This window comes from Sceloporus occidentalis, unplaced genomic scaffold (assembly GCF_023333645.1).
Source record: "Sceloporus occidentalis isolate IW3139 unplaced genomic scaffold, rSceOcc1.0.p SCAF_317, whole genome shotgun sequence".
NCBI classification, from domain to species: Eukaryota; Metazoa; Chordata; class Lepidosauria; order Squamata; family Phrynosomatidae; genus Sceloporus; species Sceloporus occidentalis.
In genome coordinates, this window is record NW_028317297.1 from 233,636 (window position 1) to 251,462 (window position 17,827).

At 40.3% G+C, this 17,827-nt stretch overlaps 1 protein-coding gene across 1 annotated transcript; it reads right to left on the reverse strand.

Moving 5' to 3' along the window:
• Positions 1 to 3,939: 3,939 nt before the first annotated feature.
• Positions 3,940 to 16,863, reverse strand: LOC149274849 (nuclear cap-binding protein subunit 1-A). Its single transcript, XM_089505196.1, has 23 exons — positions 16,830 to 16,863; positions 14,747 to 14,826; positions 14,172 to 14,272; positions 13,754 to 13,910; positions 13,159 to 13,266; positions 12,608 to 12,729; positions 9,808 to 9,877; positions 9,016 to 9,231; positions 8,836 to 8,933; positions 8,492 to 8,555; positions 7,725 to 7,835; positions 7,104 to 7,168; positions 6,930 to 6,992; positions 6,774 to 6,848; positions 6,288 to 6,391; positions 6,053 to 6,175; positions 5,766 to 5,868; positions 5,534 to 5,627; positions 5,251 to 5,354; positions 4,907 to 5,021; positions 4,692 to 4,820; positions 4,149 to 4,262; positions 3,940 to 4,053 (listed from the first exon to the last, which is right to left on the reverse strand). Exons 1-23 carry the CDS (start codon positions 16,861 to 16,863, stop codon positions 3,940 to 3,942), a joined length of 2,364 nt encoding a protein of 787 aa, XP_089361322.1.
• Between the last annotated feature and the right edge of the window lie 964 nt (positions 16,864 to 17,827).

A 17,827-nucleotide genomic window follows, 5' to 3' on the forward strand; every position in this document is an offset into this window, starting at 1 on the left:
TGTTAATTTGGGGGCAGTTATGCTTAAAGGGGTCTTTAGTGTTAATTTGGGGGCAGTTATGCTTAATGGGGTCTTTAGTGTTTATTTGGGGGCAGTTATGCTTAATGGGGTGTTTAGGGTTAATTTGGGGGCAGTTATGCTTAATGGGGTGTTAAGGGTTAATTTTAGGGGCAGTCATGGTTGATGGGGTGTTAAGGGTTAATTTTAGGGCAGTCATGGTTGATGGGGTGTTTAGGGTTAATTTAATGGTGAGGGTTAATTTAATTAATTTAATAAAGTTAGCTTAAGGTGCAGTTGCAGGTAAAGGGGAATGTAAATCCTGGGGGCAGTGATTATGAATGTATTATTTATAACAGTATGGTGACATTCTCTGAATGATTACAATGCCAATGAAGGCAGAGAGTCGTTCAAAGATCCGGATCTTACAATGATCCGGATCTTACAATGATCCGGATCTTACAATGATCCGGATCTTACAGTGATCCGGATCTTACAGTGATCCGGATCACTGTAAGATTCGGATCCCTGTAAGATCCGAATCTTTGAACGACTCTCTGCCTTCATTGACATCACTGGAGGCAGGGGGGAGGATTCATAATGAAAGGGGCGGGGCCAATCGTTAGTGTGCCTGCACGGAGTTACTGGAAAACAGTAACTCCGTGCAGACACACTGAGTGATCCGAAGATCCGGATCATGAATCGGATCATTTCAGTGAACGAATCGAAATGATCCGATTCACTTTAATGATCCGAACTTCCCATCACTAATGTAAGGCAGGAAAACAGACTGAGGCTATATGGGAGGGGAGGGGCTTTGAAGTGCTCCAACCATTTAACTGCCGTATTTATCGGCATAGAACACGCTGAAACCCTACCTGCAATCTTTCCTTGCACAGCTCTCTTGCGCGCCCTCTCTGATGCCGGGTGATGTCACTCCGGCCCCGCCCTCAGCACAAAAAGTTGGGTTCTCTGGATTGGCAATATATAAAATTTATGTGAATGTGTCTGAGTGAGAGAGTGTGTGTCTGAGTGTGGTTTTTTTTTTTTTTTATTTAAACTTTTTTACTCATGTCCTTGTTAAAATGAGGGTGCGTGTTATACACCGATAAATACGGTAAATATTTTAACTATCCTTCACGTGGATCAAATAGTGTCTTCTATTTCAACTAGGTCTTGGTGCCTTTACTGTTCAGTTTTATCCCAGGATGTTGGAATTCTATAGGAACCCCCCCCCCCCGTGACATATTATAATCCCCTGCTTAAATGGCAAGGATCAATATAAAACTACATACTGCATGAGCAAGCTATCGCCCAGGTGGAAAGGTCAAGGCAGACAGATGTTCCAGATGTTCTGTCTAAGCTCCTTTGAAGAAGCAAAGATAACGGGCAATCAGATGTCGAGTAGTGCCATCAGCTCAGCATTACCACAAAACAGTGAGACCCTGGTACACCGGTCTACTACCCTGAGAAGTCTGTGGTATCTGTGCATTCAGGATACACGGAAACTTGTTTGTGTAATCTTTCTTGTTCCAGGTAGGTGAGGATGTAGCATTCATTCATAAATATGCCTTGAACAAGGAAAAGGTAGGAAAAATAAGCAAACATCCAGTTGTGTGGTTGTTGCGGGCAACCTATAAAGATAAGTGGGGTGCCTTTCAAACCTTCAAGTGCTGTGCTTTACAACAATACATAACGTGTGTTTTTTTTTTGTTTTTAGGGATAGTTAGCCCTTCCATAAATATTTCTTGGCTTGAAACCGCTCTGTGCACCTATGATTTGGGGGCAAGTTTTGACCCTGTGATTATGTAATATAAATACACATACGGTATTGTGTTATTCAGGAAACTTTGGAGGTCAAAGTAATAAACGTTTTACTTTGGATAACATTTGAGAAATGCTCAATTATATCACAATGCTGCATGTGTTAGAAATGTGCAAAACGGACCAAAAGCTGTTCAGACAAGTTTTTCGGGTTCAGATTTCACCCATTAATTTCCAGACTAGGAATTCCATTCCCTGCCTGTTAGTTTCAGATGAAAAATCAGGGGTCATTAAAAATTGGGGAACAAAGTTAGTTGTCAGACCTTACTCTCACACTCTCCACATGGGTTCTTACCTTCTTTTCTCTCTTCCCTTGATTGCAGGAAATGCGGATGAAGGACATCCCCAGCAGCTACGTCATTTCAGTTATGTCCTGTCCCCGATTCTCCAATCAGGGAGAGAACTTCCCCAAAAAGTTCACACAAGTGTCTCTTAGGCCAAAATGGTGGAGCTTTCGGCGACACCATCTACCCCAACCCTACAATCAAGGTAGAGATCCTCAACGGAAGCTCCACCATTTTGGCATAAAAGTTTTCCCCAGGAGGTTATGTCTATGGAGATGTGGACGAAGAAAGAAGAGTGAAAAACAAGAATATGCGAGACACAGAAACGGAGCTGCAAAACACTGAAGCAGTCGGCAGAGAAGGTAGGGAGACATTCAGAGTGGGAGCGCGCAAGCTTTTTTTTTTTTTTTTTATCCGAAAAACACATGACTGGTTAGCAGACAGGGGCTGGATAGTACAGTCCTGGAGAGTAGAGAGTAATTGCAAACAGGACTGGTTAGCAGACAGGACTGAGCACTGAGAAAGATCTGTGACTTAGTCTGTTTTGCCTGCCTAGTTGACAGCACAGAGACAGGCCTCTGGCTAACGCGAGTGTGCTGCACAGAGCCCAGACCTTAACCGCGCTGAACACCTTTGGGATGAATTGGAACCCCAATGGCAAGCCAGGCGTTTTTCATCCACTCAGTTTGGTGTGCGCAACACTAGACCTTGGTCACTACTTTATATTAGAGACTTATATTAGTGGGAGCACTATTGGATCCTTGAGTTTTCAATCTTTCTTGATCTGTTAAGTGTTAATTACAAACACTTGCTTTAGTTAATACGTACCAAAGGCTTAGGCTTCTCGCCTTACTCAAACAACCCATTGCTCTTATCGTGCATTTAAAACGCCAGGTATAGCGCTGCGTGGGACTGCTTTTTTAATCCTGCTCCCGCTGTTTTTAATCCCGCTCCCGCCACATTTGTGGCCAATCACGCCCGCCTCCTTACCTGATTTCCCGCGCAGTCCCGCAAGTTGTTCCCTCACAGCGGCTCTTCTCTTGCTCCGCCCAGGAACAAGGCGGAGTCACAGGAAGTGACATCACATCAAGTGACTCCGCCTTGTTCCTGGGCGGAGCAAGATAGGAGACACTGTAATGGAGCAGCGAGAAGACAGCCTTGCGGGACTGCGCGGGATTACCGGGACCCGCAGGTACAGTGCCTGACCGCCCGCTCCCGCCCGCAGCCCCAGCAAGACCGCCCGTGCCCACAAGTTTTTTGGCGGGACCCGCCTCCCAATGCAGTCCTCTAATGCCAGGTGTTTCCCATTTAAAACAGCGAACTACATATTTTAAATAAATTCCTTAGAATTTAAACAAGAGTCACTGCAATAAAACACAACATTTTTTGTAAAAAGTATTCTGGATATATTTAAAGCCATTGTTCAAATGCAATAACTGAGGGGGTGGGGAAAATGCAAGTAATTTCACAAATCTGGGAGATTTCTTGTGGCCAAGGAATAAAAACAATGGCAAAATAACCTAACTGGCTACTTGTAGCCACATTTACAAAAATGCATTCCGTTTCACTTCTCAATGCAGCAAGGAAACTATTCTAGCAATGAATGAAGAAGAAAAAAAAAGTCTAAAATGTTTGGTGGTGACAAAGAATAGCACATTTCAAGAAAGCAACATAACCAAACACCCCCCCCCCCCCCCCAAAAAAAAAAAGTTTAGTCCAAACACTTCTTAAAGATCTTTCTGTGATTAGAGTATTCACTGAAGGAGCTTCAATTTACTGAAAAAAAGTGTCTTTTTCTAAGTGGGCTCCTGGGTAGACTCCCTGAAAGTAGCTCTTAACCTTGTAACGCACAGAACTGCTGGAACACAGTCAAGATGTGATGGTCCAACTCGGCTGTGAACAAGAGATTCTCCAGGGTGACCATGTACTGATTTATGATCTGGTGATGCTGTGAAAAGAAGGGGGGAAAACCATTTAGGACTCCGACATAAGATACCATCTTTTAGGCAACTGTATGAACTAGTTCTAGAATGTGTCACTTACCTGAAGGAAAATCTGCTGAAGTCTTTGTATACAGTTCTTATACCATGGAGTATTCACATCAATGCCTCCAGTTTCACAGCGCACCAAGTGTTCCGTAAGGATCATAATAAACCTCTAAAAGAAAGCAAGTTATCAGTTCAAATAGCATAAATGATGTAAATAAAAAACATTTAAATCACACTTTATAGATCTTATAGAAAGTTATTTTTGCTGCCACTGCCTGTCAATTCATGTCCATCGTATGATCCTGATGGCAGGGGAATCTGAAAGTGAATGGACACAGCAGGCACCCTTACTAATTAAATTCTCTTTAAAATGAGCTTGTAATACACAGCAGATACTGTCAAACGTCCAGTACACTTATGTGCTGCATCAGTGCTTTAATATACTCGAGTCATACATTATATTTCAATTAATGCAAATCAAAAGAGATTGCATTTACCATAAGCCAATTGATTGGGGGTTGTATTTTAATAAGTTAACCAAATGATTCTACCACTCAATATATTTAGAGAGTGATCTGTGATTGTAGCCATTTCTCACCTGAAAGATGACAAGGAACAGGTTCTTTTGTTCACTCTGAGCAGCTTCCACTTTTTCCTGTAAACGTTCTATCTGTTCTTCCAGGGGGCCGTCCTCCTTCCCGCTATCATCATTGTCATCACTGTCCCTCTGAAAAAAACAAAAACAAATATTAGCCTTGATTGTATTAATTTTTTTTAATTTTATTTATTTCATTTTCTACAGGTATGACATACATGTTTGCTCTGCTTGGCCAGTCGTTGTTTTAAGTCCTCCAACTCCTTTTGGATTTTCTGGACATGCTTGTTCATTTTTCGAATTGTGGAGTGCAAGATTTCCCATATGTATAACCTGCAGAGAAAATGAAGAAAATAATGAAAATTGATCACACAAAAATATTAATATGGATACGGTTAGTCCAACTACAACAATGCTCTATTTGCCTAGCTAGTTAGTAGAGGGGTTTACAGTTCGTTTCCAAAATACTTCCTTTGAGCCCATTTTAAAAAGCTGTCTGGCACAAGTTTGACGTAACATGTACAAGGCAGTAAAAAACACTGAGAAGTATAATAGAAGTTACCTGGTAAAATCAAGCGATAACTCAGGAGAGAAAATCCAGGTGGCAACGGCAGCACAGTCAACAATCTGAGTCCGTATCAGCTTATCAACCAATACAGCAATCATCTGTAATGATAGAATTTTTATCTTAATGAATAAGAAAATATTGGAGGTGGGGGTGACTGGAAAACATTTGTAGAAATGAAGAGCAAATCCAAGAACACGGCTAACTAGCAGTTTGATCAAAGCCTGCAAAGTAATCAAAACTACTCTTAGTAATAAGCAAGATGGATCAACAGTTTTACCTGTGGGTGATTTTTCCAGACATCATAAACCACTCTCAGAATATGAAGCTTTCCTTCATCTGAGTCAGCGAGTGCTTTGAAGACTTCATGAAACCTTGTAACAGAAAAATATATATATCTATGGTTAAATACTAAGAATCTGAAGGACATCTTAAGTTTTCCCTCATTATGAGCTTTCATCAATGAAGAATAAGCTGAACATACTTTAACACAGAAAGAAAAATACACTTACTTTGCAATAGCACTAAACGAATGACTAAATGACTTTGATGCCAAGTGCAGTAATGCCTGTACAAAAACGTCGATTTTGAGGGGGTTGAAGCTCATGCCCTCATCTGTAAGCAAAATACAGAACTATTACGAGAAGTCTTCACGTTTCAGCAATGCATACAAAACGTGGATTTCAGGTATAGTCATTGATAAACTAACATTTACCGTGGTGAGAATATCCAACGTTTATATATATATATATATATATAGCTATATTGTTTTACTACTGAATCATGAAGCTATTCTCACCATCGTCATCATCTTGGTTGGGATTTGGTACATCTTTTAAAACATTAAAAATCTCGTCGTTGCCAGCCTTATTTTTTATTAGATTCAATACGTTGATAGCAATAGCATATCCAGGCAAAGAACCTACAAGAAAAATAAGCAGATAAAAGTAACCTGACTGACAAAAAAAAAAATAAAAAATAAAAAAATACTTATAGCCATGGGGTATAGGCAGAAGCAAATTGTGGGAACTTACTGGCGCTTTCATCTCCATATTTGAAGATGCATTTGGGAGCTGCGGGATACAATGCTGAAAATGTTGCAGGCACTATGTCCAAAATCTGTTGGTGATAGGAAAGCCTGGGGGAAAAACGGGTTAAATAATGAAAAGTTAATCCACATAAAGCAAACTTAGTGGATTGTGCCCAGCGGTCAGGGAGGAAAACTCTACCAGGTTTGAAAAGGAGAGTAGAGCGGGACAAGATGAATAGCCATGTGTCGGTGGTAGATTTTTTGTTGCTGTAACCGAACGCAAATACCGCCAGGAAGCAAGTGTCTTATACACATATATAGAAGGCAGACTATAACATCAGGATTATGAAAATGGCCTTTGCTGAACACATTCTTTGAGGCCAAGCTCTAAAATATGAACTTCAGAACGGCATCACAGCACAATAATCACCACGACAGTATAGCGAAACATTTATAAACCGAGAACCGTCACACCATATAACGGATATACCTCAGGCACTTCTCTAAAACCTCTTTGACAAACTGGGGCTTCGGTCTGTCTATGTCCTGGGGAATACAATCTGCCCTGGAACACACAAATAAAACGCATGAACGAATGCATACTCAAAGCATTTCACACAGATTGTACAAGGACCAGCGGGCTTACCAGTCTTCCCAGTTCCAGCGGAACTGAAAGTTACTCAGATGGTGAGAAAACCAGTTTATAAACCTAGAGAGAAATCAGTGTGATTCAATATTTGTGGATAGATATACCGCTAATGAAAAATAAAAATAAAAGTATATACATATACACAAATTTACAATGTATAAACACACTTACCTGTCGATGCAAATTGTGTTCATGGTGTCCAAACGCATGTACAGCATTTCAGTTGCTTGTGCAAGCTATTCATTTCCGATAAGGAATCGTTAAGTATATATTTGGATGGCAAAACAATTCAAACACTATTACAAAACTGGATTTAAAAGGTGAAAGCTGTGGTTCAGGGTTAGTTAAGTCCTTGTGTTTTTGAAAGAAAAGCTAATTTTGCTCCATAAAACATGAAGTCGACGAGAAATACAGTGTAGTTAATGTTCTAAAAACCTATTGTAACTGGGAACTGCTGATTTTGAATGGAACGATTCCATCCATTCATTAATGGAATCATATCTTCATAGGCGTACAGAGGCCCTTTATCAATTATGTGTTCCAATGGCACTGTGTTTGCTAATCCAAGTATAAAGTTAAGGCTTATTGATCATTAGAAAACCCTTTTGCAATTATGTTACACAGCTACAAATGTTATTGTTTTCCATGAAAAGGGCTAAGTGACCCCAAACTTTTGAACTGGTTGTGTGTGTGTGTTACTAGTTAATATGCATGTCAACATACCAACAGACAGCTGATGTACATAAAAGGTACGAAATACTACTACTACTAATTTGAGAGTAAAAAGGATACCACTTGTGGTAAAGATCCAGGCTGCAGTTTACAAAGTTCGATTAACAAAGTTGTATACATGACTTCAATGTGGGGTGTGACAGGGAGCTGGAAGAGCTCGGCAAATATCACCTTGGAGAGAACAATACAGAAAAAGCTGCATTAGAAACCAGAACGGAACAAAGCGGTAAAACACGCAAGTGTCCGAAATCTACAGCACGCATCTACGCAGGACGTCCAGGTCTCCAAGTTACAAGGCCCTGCTTCGGCATCCTTCAAAGCAGTTATTCGCAACAACTCAAGTTCTTCCGCATACACAAAGCCACGAGGCTTTCCCATTTAAACTATACAGCATGATTATATTTCATGAGGGAGATACAATTATATTATAATGCATTATTATAATGGATAACAATACACAATGAAATGCTCTAATGAAAGCTTTACTAATTAGTATTTCAGTAAAGAAACTAGTCCCTGTCTTAATATTATTTATTGTTTTATATAGCGCCAAATTCCGTAGCGCTGTACCTGTATGTATCAAACTCCAGCTGAAAAACCTAAACAATGCTAGAGAAGCAGCAATTCCTATAACAAAAGCTTTTCTATTAGCCATTTTTTGTATAGCACAAACCAGGGATTTTGTATCCATATACCACTACTAACCATTTCATTCCAAATACTGTGTACTGCTTAAGCTTTCTGAATGGTAATGACACAGTTCACTTGTACTATGCAGACGAATGTGAACTCGAGCTGAGAGCGTCTCACCTATAGCGCATACGTACCTCAACAATGTGATAGTTTAGAGGAATCTTAGTTTTCCAAGGATAGCTTAGCAACTGAGCAGCACTAAAAGAGAAGAACGCAATACATATCATTTTACAGGATTAGACATTGATATGTTGCTTCTCTGAGAACGATAGCTCAAGACTTTTCCATCGGCGTGATAAAACAGAAGTTATTGTTTCTACTCCAGAAGCCTCCTTGCAACAGGAACAGCCAGGCTGTATACAGTAAAATACACCACTGTCCAAATACTACATTTGTAGCACATTCACACCTGTGTTGTTCCACACTGTTAACCAATAAATAAATGTAAAAAGAAAAAAAAAGAAAAATAATTGCATACCAAGTTCTTCTCTCGCGCCAATGGGTTTTAATTATGCAATGCAGATGTTCTTCTATAACAAAGCGCTCCACAGAGTGACTGCCAGGCATGACAGGGCCCTGTCACGGCAAAATAAAATGTTAGACCAGAAAAGCTGTGAAAGACAATGTTAGAAAACACAAAGACAGTGATGGAACTTACTTCTGGGGCATCCGTATAATCAAACATCCTGAAAATGACGCTCGGCACGGGATAGATGGAATCCTCTGTGTGCGGCGGCGGGGTGAACGGCGGCAGGTTGTGCTGCAGAGCTTCACACAGAATGCTGTCGAAGGCCAGGTAGGGGCGCTGGATGTGCCTTTCCTGCCAGCGGTCTTTTTTTAACTTCTGAATCTGTGCCCACAAGCAATCCAAGTACTGGGACAAAGAAAAACAAAAAAAGGAAACACTTCAAACGGTGACTTTCATCATCTGGGCCAAACCCTAGCCAAAGTCTTAGACATTTCTTGTAACAACAACCTGCTGCTTATAAAAACTGAAGAAAAAACACTCACTGATGAATACAGTTATTGCAGTAGATTAATTCTGTTTAATAAAGTGTTTTAGTACAGCTGAAAAGGGCTGAACAATGCTAAAACATATTAAAAAGATAAATTAAGGGGAAGAATTATCAACAAAATACAAGCCTATGACAGGGGAGAAGCAGTCAGTCAGGGCATGTCATTGTTTTATATATCATACCTTTCATAAAAACAGCCTAAATGAGTAAAAAGGGGGGCAGCAGTGAACCGTTTACCGAGAACTATTTCCATGTTAAATGTAAACATGCGTTCTAAAACCTGCAAATCGGTGCGGACATTCTTCACTGGAATTAGAAAAGGAATCTTGCGTCCTACACAATTCCTGCACCTACTGCCGCTAATGCATGTAGAAGACCTTTTTTCTTTCACTAAACATTCAACTTTGGGGACTGGACTGCTAAGAGCCGCTCACCTCTTCCTGTGGATGTGGTTTTTCCGCCGACCAGACTTGCAACATAGAAACATGAAGCTTCTGGCGTCGCCTGCAGGAGACAAGAACATAAGCTAGTGTATAGCAGTGTCCAGAAACTTTTTTCTAGTTAAATAAAAAAATTTGTAGTTCTAATTGAGGCCTCGGAGTATAGGTATAGCATGCATTGGGATAGATGGACCGTATCGTGATGCGGAGCCTTGGACATTTCAGAGAGCCAATAAATTTAGGTCCTACAAACACTGCAAGAAGAAAAGTAATTTAAGCACAGAAAAAGACCAAATTCACAAAAATAGTGAAATATATATAATATATAATACAATACATTATAAACAGTGGCCATAAAGAGCAGGGTGCACATTTACATTCATGTTATATCCCAAGTATGGTAAGCTGCTGTATCTAAAAACATACATTGTTAAAAACACAAAACATTTTTACCCAAGAATTCCTTTCCGGGAGACAGCAGGAGAAGTTATGAACCCTCAGAACCCCACACTTACTCTCAGTAAATAACAGACTGACACCAAAAAAAAAAAAAAATTAGCGGCAGGAAATAAAAAAAGAAGAGATTCTTGGGTAAAGAAATATTTGTTTCCATATCCCTGGATACAGAGGAGATTCAGTAAAGCTCAAATGGGCAGGACCATGAAATCACAGCCTAGCACACACTTCTGTCTATACTGAAAAGGTGTGTGCATTCTTCACACTGTAGCTTTGCAGATCTGTTCCAGAGACTGTCCTTTTCTTGACCCTGCAAATGCCAGGTTAGAAGAGTTCTTCAAAAAGCTTCTGTTTGGTCTAAATATAACGGAAAACATCGATGAACGTCTGGCGAGTTCAACTCCCATTACTTTTCCTACTTAGGGTTGATCCCTTTCCCACCTTGACCATTTTCCCTCGCACAAAATCCTGATCCAGAACCATTCACAACCCGTCGACGGTTTTGCCGCCTATGAGAAGTCTATCAGTCTTCGCTTCTCTACCCACCATATTAGAGGAACTTTTATTACTACAGAGATGTTCAACTTTACTTTCTAGACAAAGAACTGATTGGCCCCATACTTTCAGCTTTCCAAAGCACTGCCAATCATGCTGATGACCTATTTTAAGATTAGCCTCTGGTGGATTTTATGGTGTCTGTTACACTGGGTCAAAGGTTTAACAGACTGAGTAAGGAAGACTCTTTGGGCTGCAGTACCTATTCACCTATTTTCAGACCGAAAAAAGAAAAAGAGAAAGGATCTTGAGGGTCTTAAAAACAGGACTTCTGTAGGTTTACGACCCATCCCAACTTTTGCAGAAGGTGGCTAATCAGATGTTTGGTATTTACTGCTATAAAAGACTATCCTTATTTATGATCAACACTCCTCCTGAAAGGAGCTTGGCGAGGACACATGGAGCTGAAGTCAAACCAAAAGGGAAAGCCTGAAACAAAAAATGCTGAATACCTGCATCTGTCAGGAGAGCATCACAGATCTTTGTCAGATCCCCACCTGATTGGGACATGCATGTAAGCGTACTGAAGATTCGAGATGGCCAGATAATCTTCCAGAGTTAAAATTTCCAACATGGGTTTTACTAATCTGATCTTGATGTTTCGATAAACAGATGACAAAACCCCCCAGATATATAACGAGCCCGAGAGCGCTCATCTTCTTTATGAGGATGAACAGAGATCAAAGATGGTCCTTATTAGCAGTTAGAGCCACATCATCTTATAGTCACTGAACCCACCTACAGACGGAAGCAGCCGCAATGACAGTTTTGGATATCACTGAAGGCTTTATTTTTGCTGCACGTTCAGCTTTTATATCCATGGGATCAAATAAGCTGGAGGAAATCTTACTGAGGTGGTTCTGAACTGAATTCCTGGGTACTGCACAAGCTCCAAGGCATAGGAATCCATCAAGGTGCTATCAAAGTTGTTTAAATGACGCTTGAGGTTCACCACACATCCATTCCCTGAACTCAGCAGTAAGCTTGTCTGAAGACACGGGGAGCACAACTTTCTTCTGGGATCAGGTAAGGTAGCTTTGCAATTATGGCAGGCTGGGTGCTTAAATTAGGAAGTCACCTTCTTGGGAATACTAGGATAACTCAGGATTGTCTGAGGACATCTTAAATAATATTTTTAAAACGACAGTGTGATCACATAATTCCAACGCACATTTGCAGGAACCAAATCAATTTATATTACAGGAGAAAAAGTGAGGGTCATGCCTTCCAACCAGCTTCAGGGACACAAACCAGGATTTCTGAGATACGTCAAAATGTGGGTTAATAAATTTATACAACTAATCAAGATTGGATACACACGTTTATTTCCAGCAGTTGAATATTTTACGGTGCTAACGATCATCAATATGTAGGTTGAAACACAATCATTAATTGAAGTAGTTAAGGGGGGAATAAAACTGGAACAGCCAAATTCACTAACAAGGCGAGGTGGCTGAAGACCTTTGCAGGACTAAGACGCACGTTAGTTATACTGCACCAGCAAGATCTCTCCCATGCAGAAAGTTTGAGTGTGGTTAGTTCTCCAAAATGTTTGGCGCAACCTATCTGCCATGTTCCTTAAAAATCTTCTCAAACGATAAGAGTCAACTAAGATTTGGGACCCCAGATCACAATTTGTTTATACATTCACACACTATAGTAAAGACTATTAAATAGTCTGATTCCATCTGGTGAATGAGATCTCTAAAATCCCCAAAAAAAGCAAATAACTGAAGAGCCACACATTTACTTACATGTAGTACACAGTTAAGAACCAACTTACTTGAGGTAACTTTCGATTTTTGATAAGAGGTGATCCATTTCAACATCCTTCTTTTCATACAATTCTTTGCCAACCCAGATAAGTGAGGAGAGAACAGCATAGACATACCAGTCACTTCGTACCTACAATAAACAGATAAAACAGAATATTTTCCCTGAACTGCATAACGAACGTAGTCACTTATGGCATAGCAGCCGAATACAGTCCACTTCGCATCTACCAACAGACACGGTTAACAACCTACATGTTCATTTATGGGAATGCATTCTATTCTTCCACATAAATTACAATGCCAAAGTAAAAAAAGACGTATTTCTCAATTTCTGCACCAGTTAAACTGAAACCTTAATCAATCCTGGGTCTTGGGTTAGATTCAGGATTGCTTTATGCTTTTATACCCTGCATGTTTAAATTTGCTCACTGTATTCCCTTCTGCATTTACCCGTCACCCTCAGAGAGATTGTACTAGCTATACAAATGGCAGACCACCTTTCAATCACTTTATCAAACATTTTCGTTCCAGTTTTTAATTTTTTACATTTTTTCCTTACCTGGGGAATATCTTCTTCCTGGGTAACTGCAACAAAGTTTTCAAACATTGCTACCATTGAAGGTGCTGCAATCACGTGGCAATTTACAAGATCAGACAGAAAGTGGACCTTTGTGGAACAGAGGAGGGAAAAATATGAAAAAAAAAGCACTATATATCAAAATAGGCAAAACTGTTAAAGCAAAGCTTCCCAATCTAAATAGGTCTTCATTCCCCAGAAATCTCATAGACCTGGTACTTATGCCAGGTCTATGTTTTTTTTTTTTGGGGGGGGGGGGGTTAGATCTATTAGTTGCTTCCCATTTGTTTATGGGATATTTCAGATATACATAGTCCTTTCTGTTTGTCTTGCTATGGATATGAGATTTCTCACGTATTAAGTTTTTTTTGTTTTTTTTTTATAGCTACTCTTAATTTGACTTTGCGATGTACCTTAGAGGAGTTGCTTTAACGGATCTCAGCCATTCATGTGTTTTGGGGTTTTTTTTAGGCAAAGCAGTAGCGCTGTTTTATTCATTATTGTGATGTTTAGATGCAGCAAAACTAAAATAGCTTGATAAGTTAACAATTCTTACCACAGGGAGACAATCACTTACTAAATATGTAGCTTCACTGTAGGAGTTGGATTTTATTGCCTCTTTAAGTGTGCGAATCATGGCTTCTACAAATTCCCCACCAAAATTGTAGTTCCTGGCATTCAGAAGTCCCACTAATGTAGTGTAAATAGTCATTTTCACTGGCAACAGTCGCGCACTACACAGCAAAAGGAAAAAACAAAAAAAAAACAGCATAATACATCTCCATAGCTCAGTCTGAATAGTTTGAGGTACTGCATGCTGGTTTTTCAGTTCGTTGGAGGAAAGGAAACAGGTAAAAAAAACAAAACTGGACAGTACTCAAATATATTTTAGTGAGACACACATTGTTGCCAAGATTATGACATTGAGCATTGCCACAAAATTGTGTAAAATATATTGCCTGCAAGCTAATAGATGCACGTTCTTTTGTTCTTACACTGCACACAGAAGTCTTAATATCTTGCTTTTGTAATTTGGCAAGTCAGCCTCCAGAACACCAGCCAACCCTTCCAAGTTGCTCTCCAAGGAAAATGTACTCTGAAACAAAGAGTATATTATCATATTTGAAATACAAAATATTGGAAGTGTTTCAACATCTATTGACAAAAGTAAATATTGTCTTAATAGTCATTGCTTTTCCATTCTTTACAAGCAGGACCTATTGCGTTTTGTATTCCACACTAGAAACGTAGTATTACATTATTGGGAGATATAGCCGTCAATGCAGGGGCCCAAGCAAAATGTTTGAGTGGGCTGTTATTACAGGTATATCAATGAGTACCAAATACAGGAAAAAGACACCCCCCCCCCCCTTAAAGTTAGAAGGTATGAGAGGGTATGGCCTTGAAAATTAGAACAGTTTGATCTCCAAGGGGAGTGGGATTTAGACACGGGGTTTCTATGGTGTTCTGCATATAAAACATTAAAAAGTGAAAAAGTACAGGAATGTTGACAAAAGTGTACTCCGCCCCAAAAGACGACAAATACGTTTGAAGAAAACAGAGCGGTTACCTTCTCCCCAACTTTATATATCAAGGACTCTATTTTGTCTTCCAGAGGTTCAGATGTTTTCCGCCTCTTATGAGGTTGTCCTCCTTCAGAAAATAAAGCAAGACATTCAAGTTACCACAAAAATTCCAGTGATGCAAGAAAACACACCATACTAATGAATGTCCTATATGCTTATAGCTGGAATACCAGGGTAATGCTCCTGCAATCCATGCATCTGCATAAAAAAAAAAACACATGCTGACAAGGCAGTATACGCAGCTGGTTATCCCAATCGTCAAGTTCCAATGTTTCCCCATTTTACTATTTAATCAGCCCCATTTAATTGTGTATGCCCCAACTGCATGCGCATGACTGTACTGGCATTACATATAATATACCAGCAGCCTGCAGTACAGTGAAAGGATGGTGTCAGAGAGAGAGAGCATTGCTCAATTGCACTGCCCCTTTAAACTGGTATCTTGACACAAAGGTTTACAAAAACAGCCATTTGGGGAAACATAGGGCTTGATGTGGACCAGTCACCTGGAACGTTCCATTATTTTTCACATAGAGAAGTTCATATTTACAACCAGAGTTGTTTTTGTGTAAGTCTCCCACACACACAAGTCTCCCTTGCCTATTTGTGTTAACCTCCTTCCGTGCGATGTTCCAGCCACATGATATACTTACCACCAGTCAGCTCAGAGAATGCGGTGGGCAGGAAAGCTCTCATTAATTAAATTGAGGCACCTTGCTCCCACTGACTGACCGATTTAAAATCAGACAACGGAGGAAGCAGGCAGCTCCAGCGACGTTTTGTATGCCAGTTTAAAGGCTGTGTATTGAAGTGCTCATAGAGTACTTTAACGTTATCTTCTTTTTGAGGCGGTAAGGGATCATTAATCTATTGATTCAATAAGGCCAGATGGAACTAACCTTAAAATGGTGTTTCTCTCAAATTCCTTCTTTATGTATCTATAGAGCCCCACCAATTACAATTTGATATTGAAATACTTAAGTAATTGTGCACTGGTAAGCAGGACACGCAAAGTATCCACTATTAAACAAAACAAAAACCGAACAAGGATGACATTTTATGTATTTATTGTACATACAAAAGTATTGGGACACACCTATAATTATCGAATTGAGGTTGCTAAATCAGACCCATGCCACAAGTATATAAAATCCGGCACCTAGCCATGCAGTCTGCATTTACAAACATTAGTGAATGAAATGGGTCGTTCTGAAGCTCAGTGAATTAAATCGCTGTACCGTGATGGGATGCCAAGCATTGGATCAAGCGGTGTAAGCCACGCGATCACCGGACTCTGGAGCAGTGGAAATGTGCTGTGTGGAGCGATGAATCTGTTTGGCAGTCTGATGGGCGAGCCTGTGTTTGGTGGATGCCAGGAGAACGTTGACTGACTGCATGTAAAGTGTGAAGGAGGGATACTGGTATGGGGCTGGTTTTCAGGGGTTGGGCCCCTTTCTTCCAGTGAAAGGGAACTCAGTGCTTCAGCATACTCTGACATTTTGTACCCTGCTATGATTCCAACTTTGTGGAATCAGTTTTGGGAAGGTCCTTTTTCTATTCTAGCATGACTGTGCCCCAGCACCCAAAGACATAGTTGGATAAGTTTGGTGTGGAGGATATTTCCGACCCACGCAGAGCTTTGACCTCAACTCCATCAAAGACCTTTGGGATGAATTGGAACATATATTACAAGCCAGGATTTCTTGTCCAACATCAGTGGCTGACCTCACAAATGCTCTACTGGATGAATGGACAGAAATCCCCACAGGAGTACTCCAAAATCTTACATAAAGCCTTCCCAAGAGCTGTTATAGCTGCAAAGGGGGGGACCAACTACATATAAATGTCTACGTATTTAGAATGTGTTGGCATTAAAGTCACCGTGTGTGTAGTAACGGTCAGGTGTCCCAATACTTGTGTCCAGGCAGTGTGTACATACATATGTATATATAAAAATATATATACCGCTCCTGCGGTTAGAAGATATACAGATTTACAGCAGTCCCTCCCCAAGATGCACTGCTACATAGACTTTCATAATACACAAGACCATCCTAGGGTACTCACCATCATTGTCATCGCTGTGCCTCCTCCTGGACATGATGGTGGATTGTTCGCGGTATCTAAAAATAAATAATAAGTTAGAAAATAAGAACGTGAGGGAATAAAACAGGCCTCCGGAGGGCGGCACGCGGATCGTTTCCTCACCGGTGAGTCGTGAGCCGCAAGTCTAAGCGCGAGAGCTCTTAGCTGTGGTATCGCGAGGATAATGACAGCGCTCGCGCCTTCCCGAACCTTCTGGTTTGTCGGCCTCTTGATCACTTTGTCTGGGTCTCCCACGCGTTATAAGAGCACAAGCTACAAATCATCCAACGACGCCAAGCTAAATAAGGTAAGCCGGAGTCCTAGAATCGTTCTGATACGGAAACAGAAAAGAGCTAAGAACCGAGCGACGCTACTTCCGGTCGCTAGAGATGCGTTTGTACGGACAATACACAGCGAACGACGCTCTTGGCACTTTCATGCCGCGCGTCTATGGCTATGGAGGGCACCAGCTTCCGGGAGGGCTTAAAGTTAAGGGAATGTGTGCAAAGTACTTGATTTGGTGACTCGTGTGTAATTATGATGCTTGGTGATAAATTCATAGTGCTATTACTCTACCTGTATTCTGTTTATTTTAATAGAGGGAAATAATGTCAGTTGTATAATTGCCTGGGAAATTTGGAGGATTATTATACTTGCTGATTAATTCTTAAAATTATTAGAGGATTTTGACATAATGATTAAGATGAATGAAGTTACTAATATACTTTTTTTTTAATAAGTCTGATCCAAGACATATTAATGTAACCCAGACACCCCAAATCATAGCCGTTCCAAAGTCATGGCCAATGAATGAAATTCTGTTTGGATTATGATTATCTTTTATTTACGTTGTAAACTCCTTTGATCAGGGCCATCTTCACCTGTTGTTTCTGTAAGTCAAATTGTTATGTTATATACTACTTGCTATGTCCTGTCTATCCATTGTACAGCGCTATGCAATATGATGGCGCAATATAAAA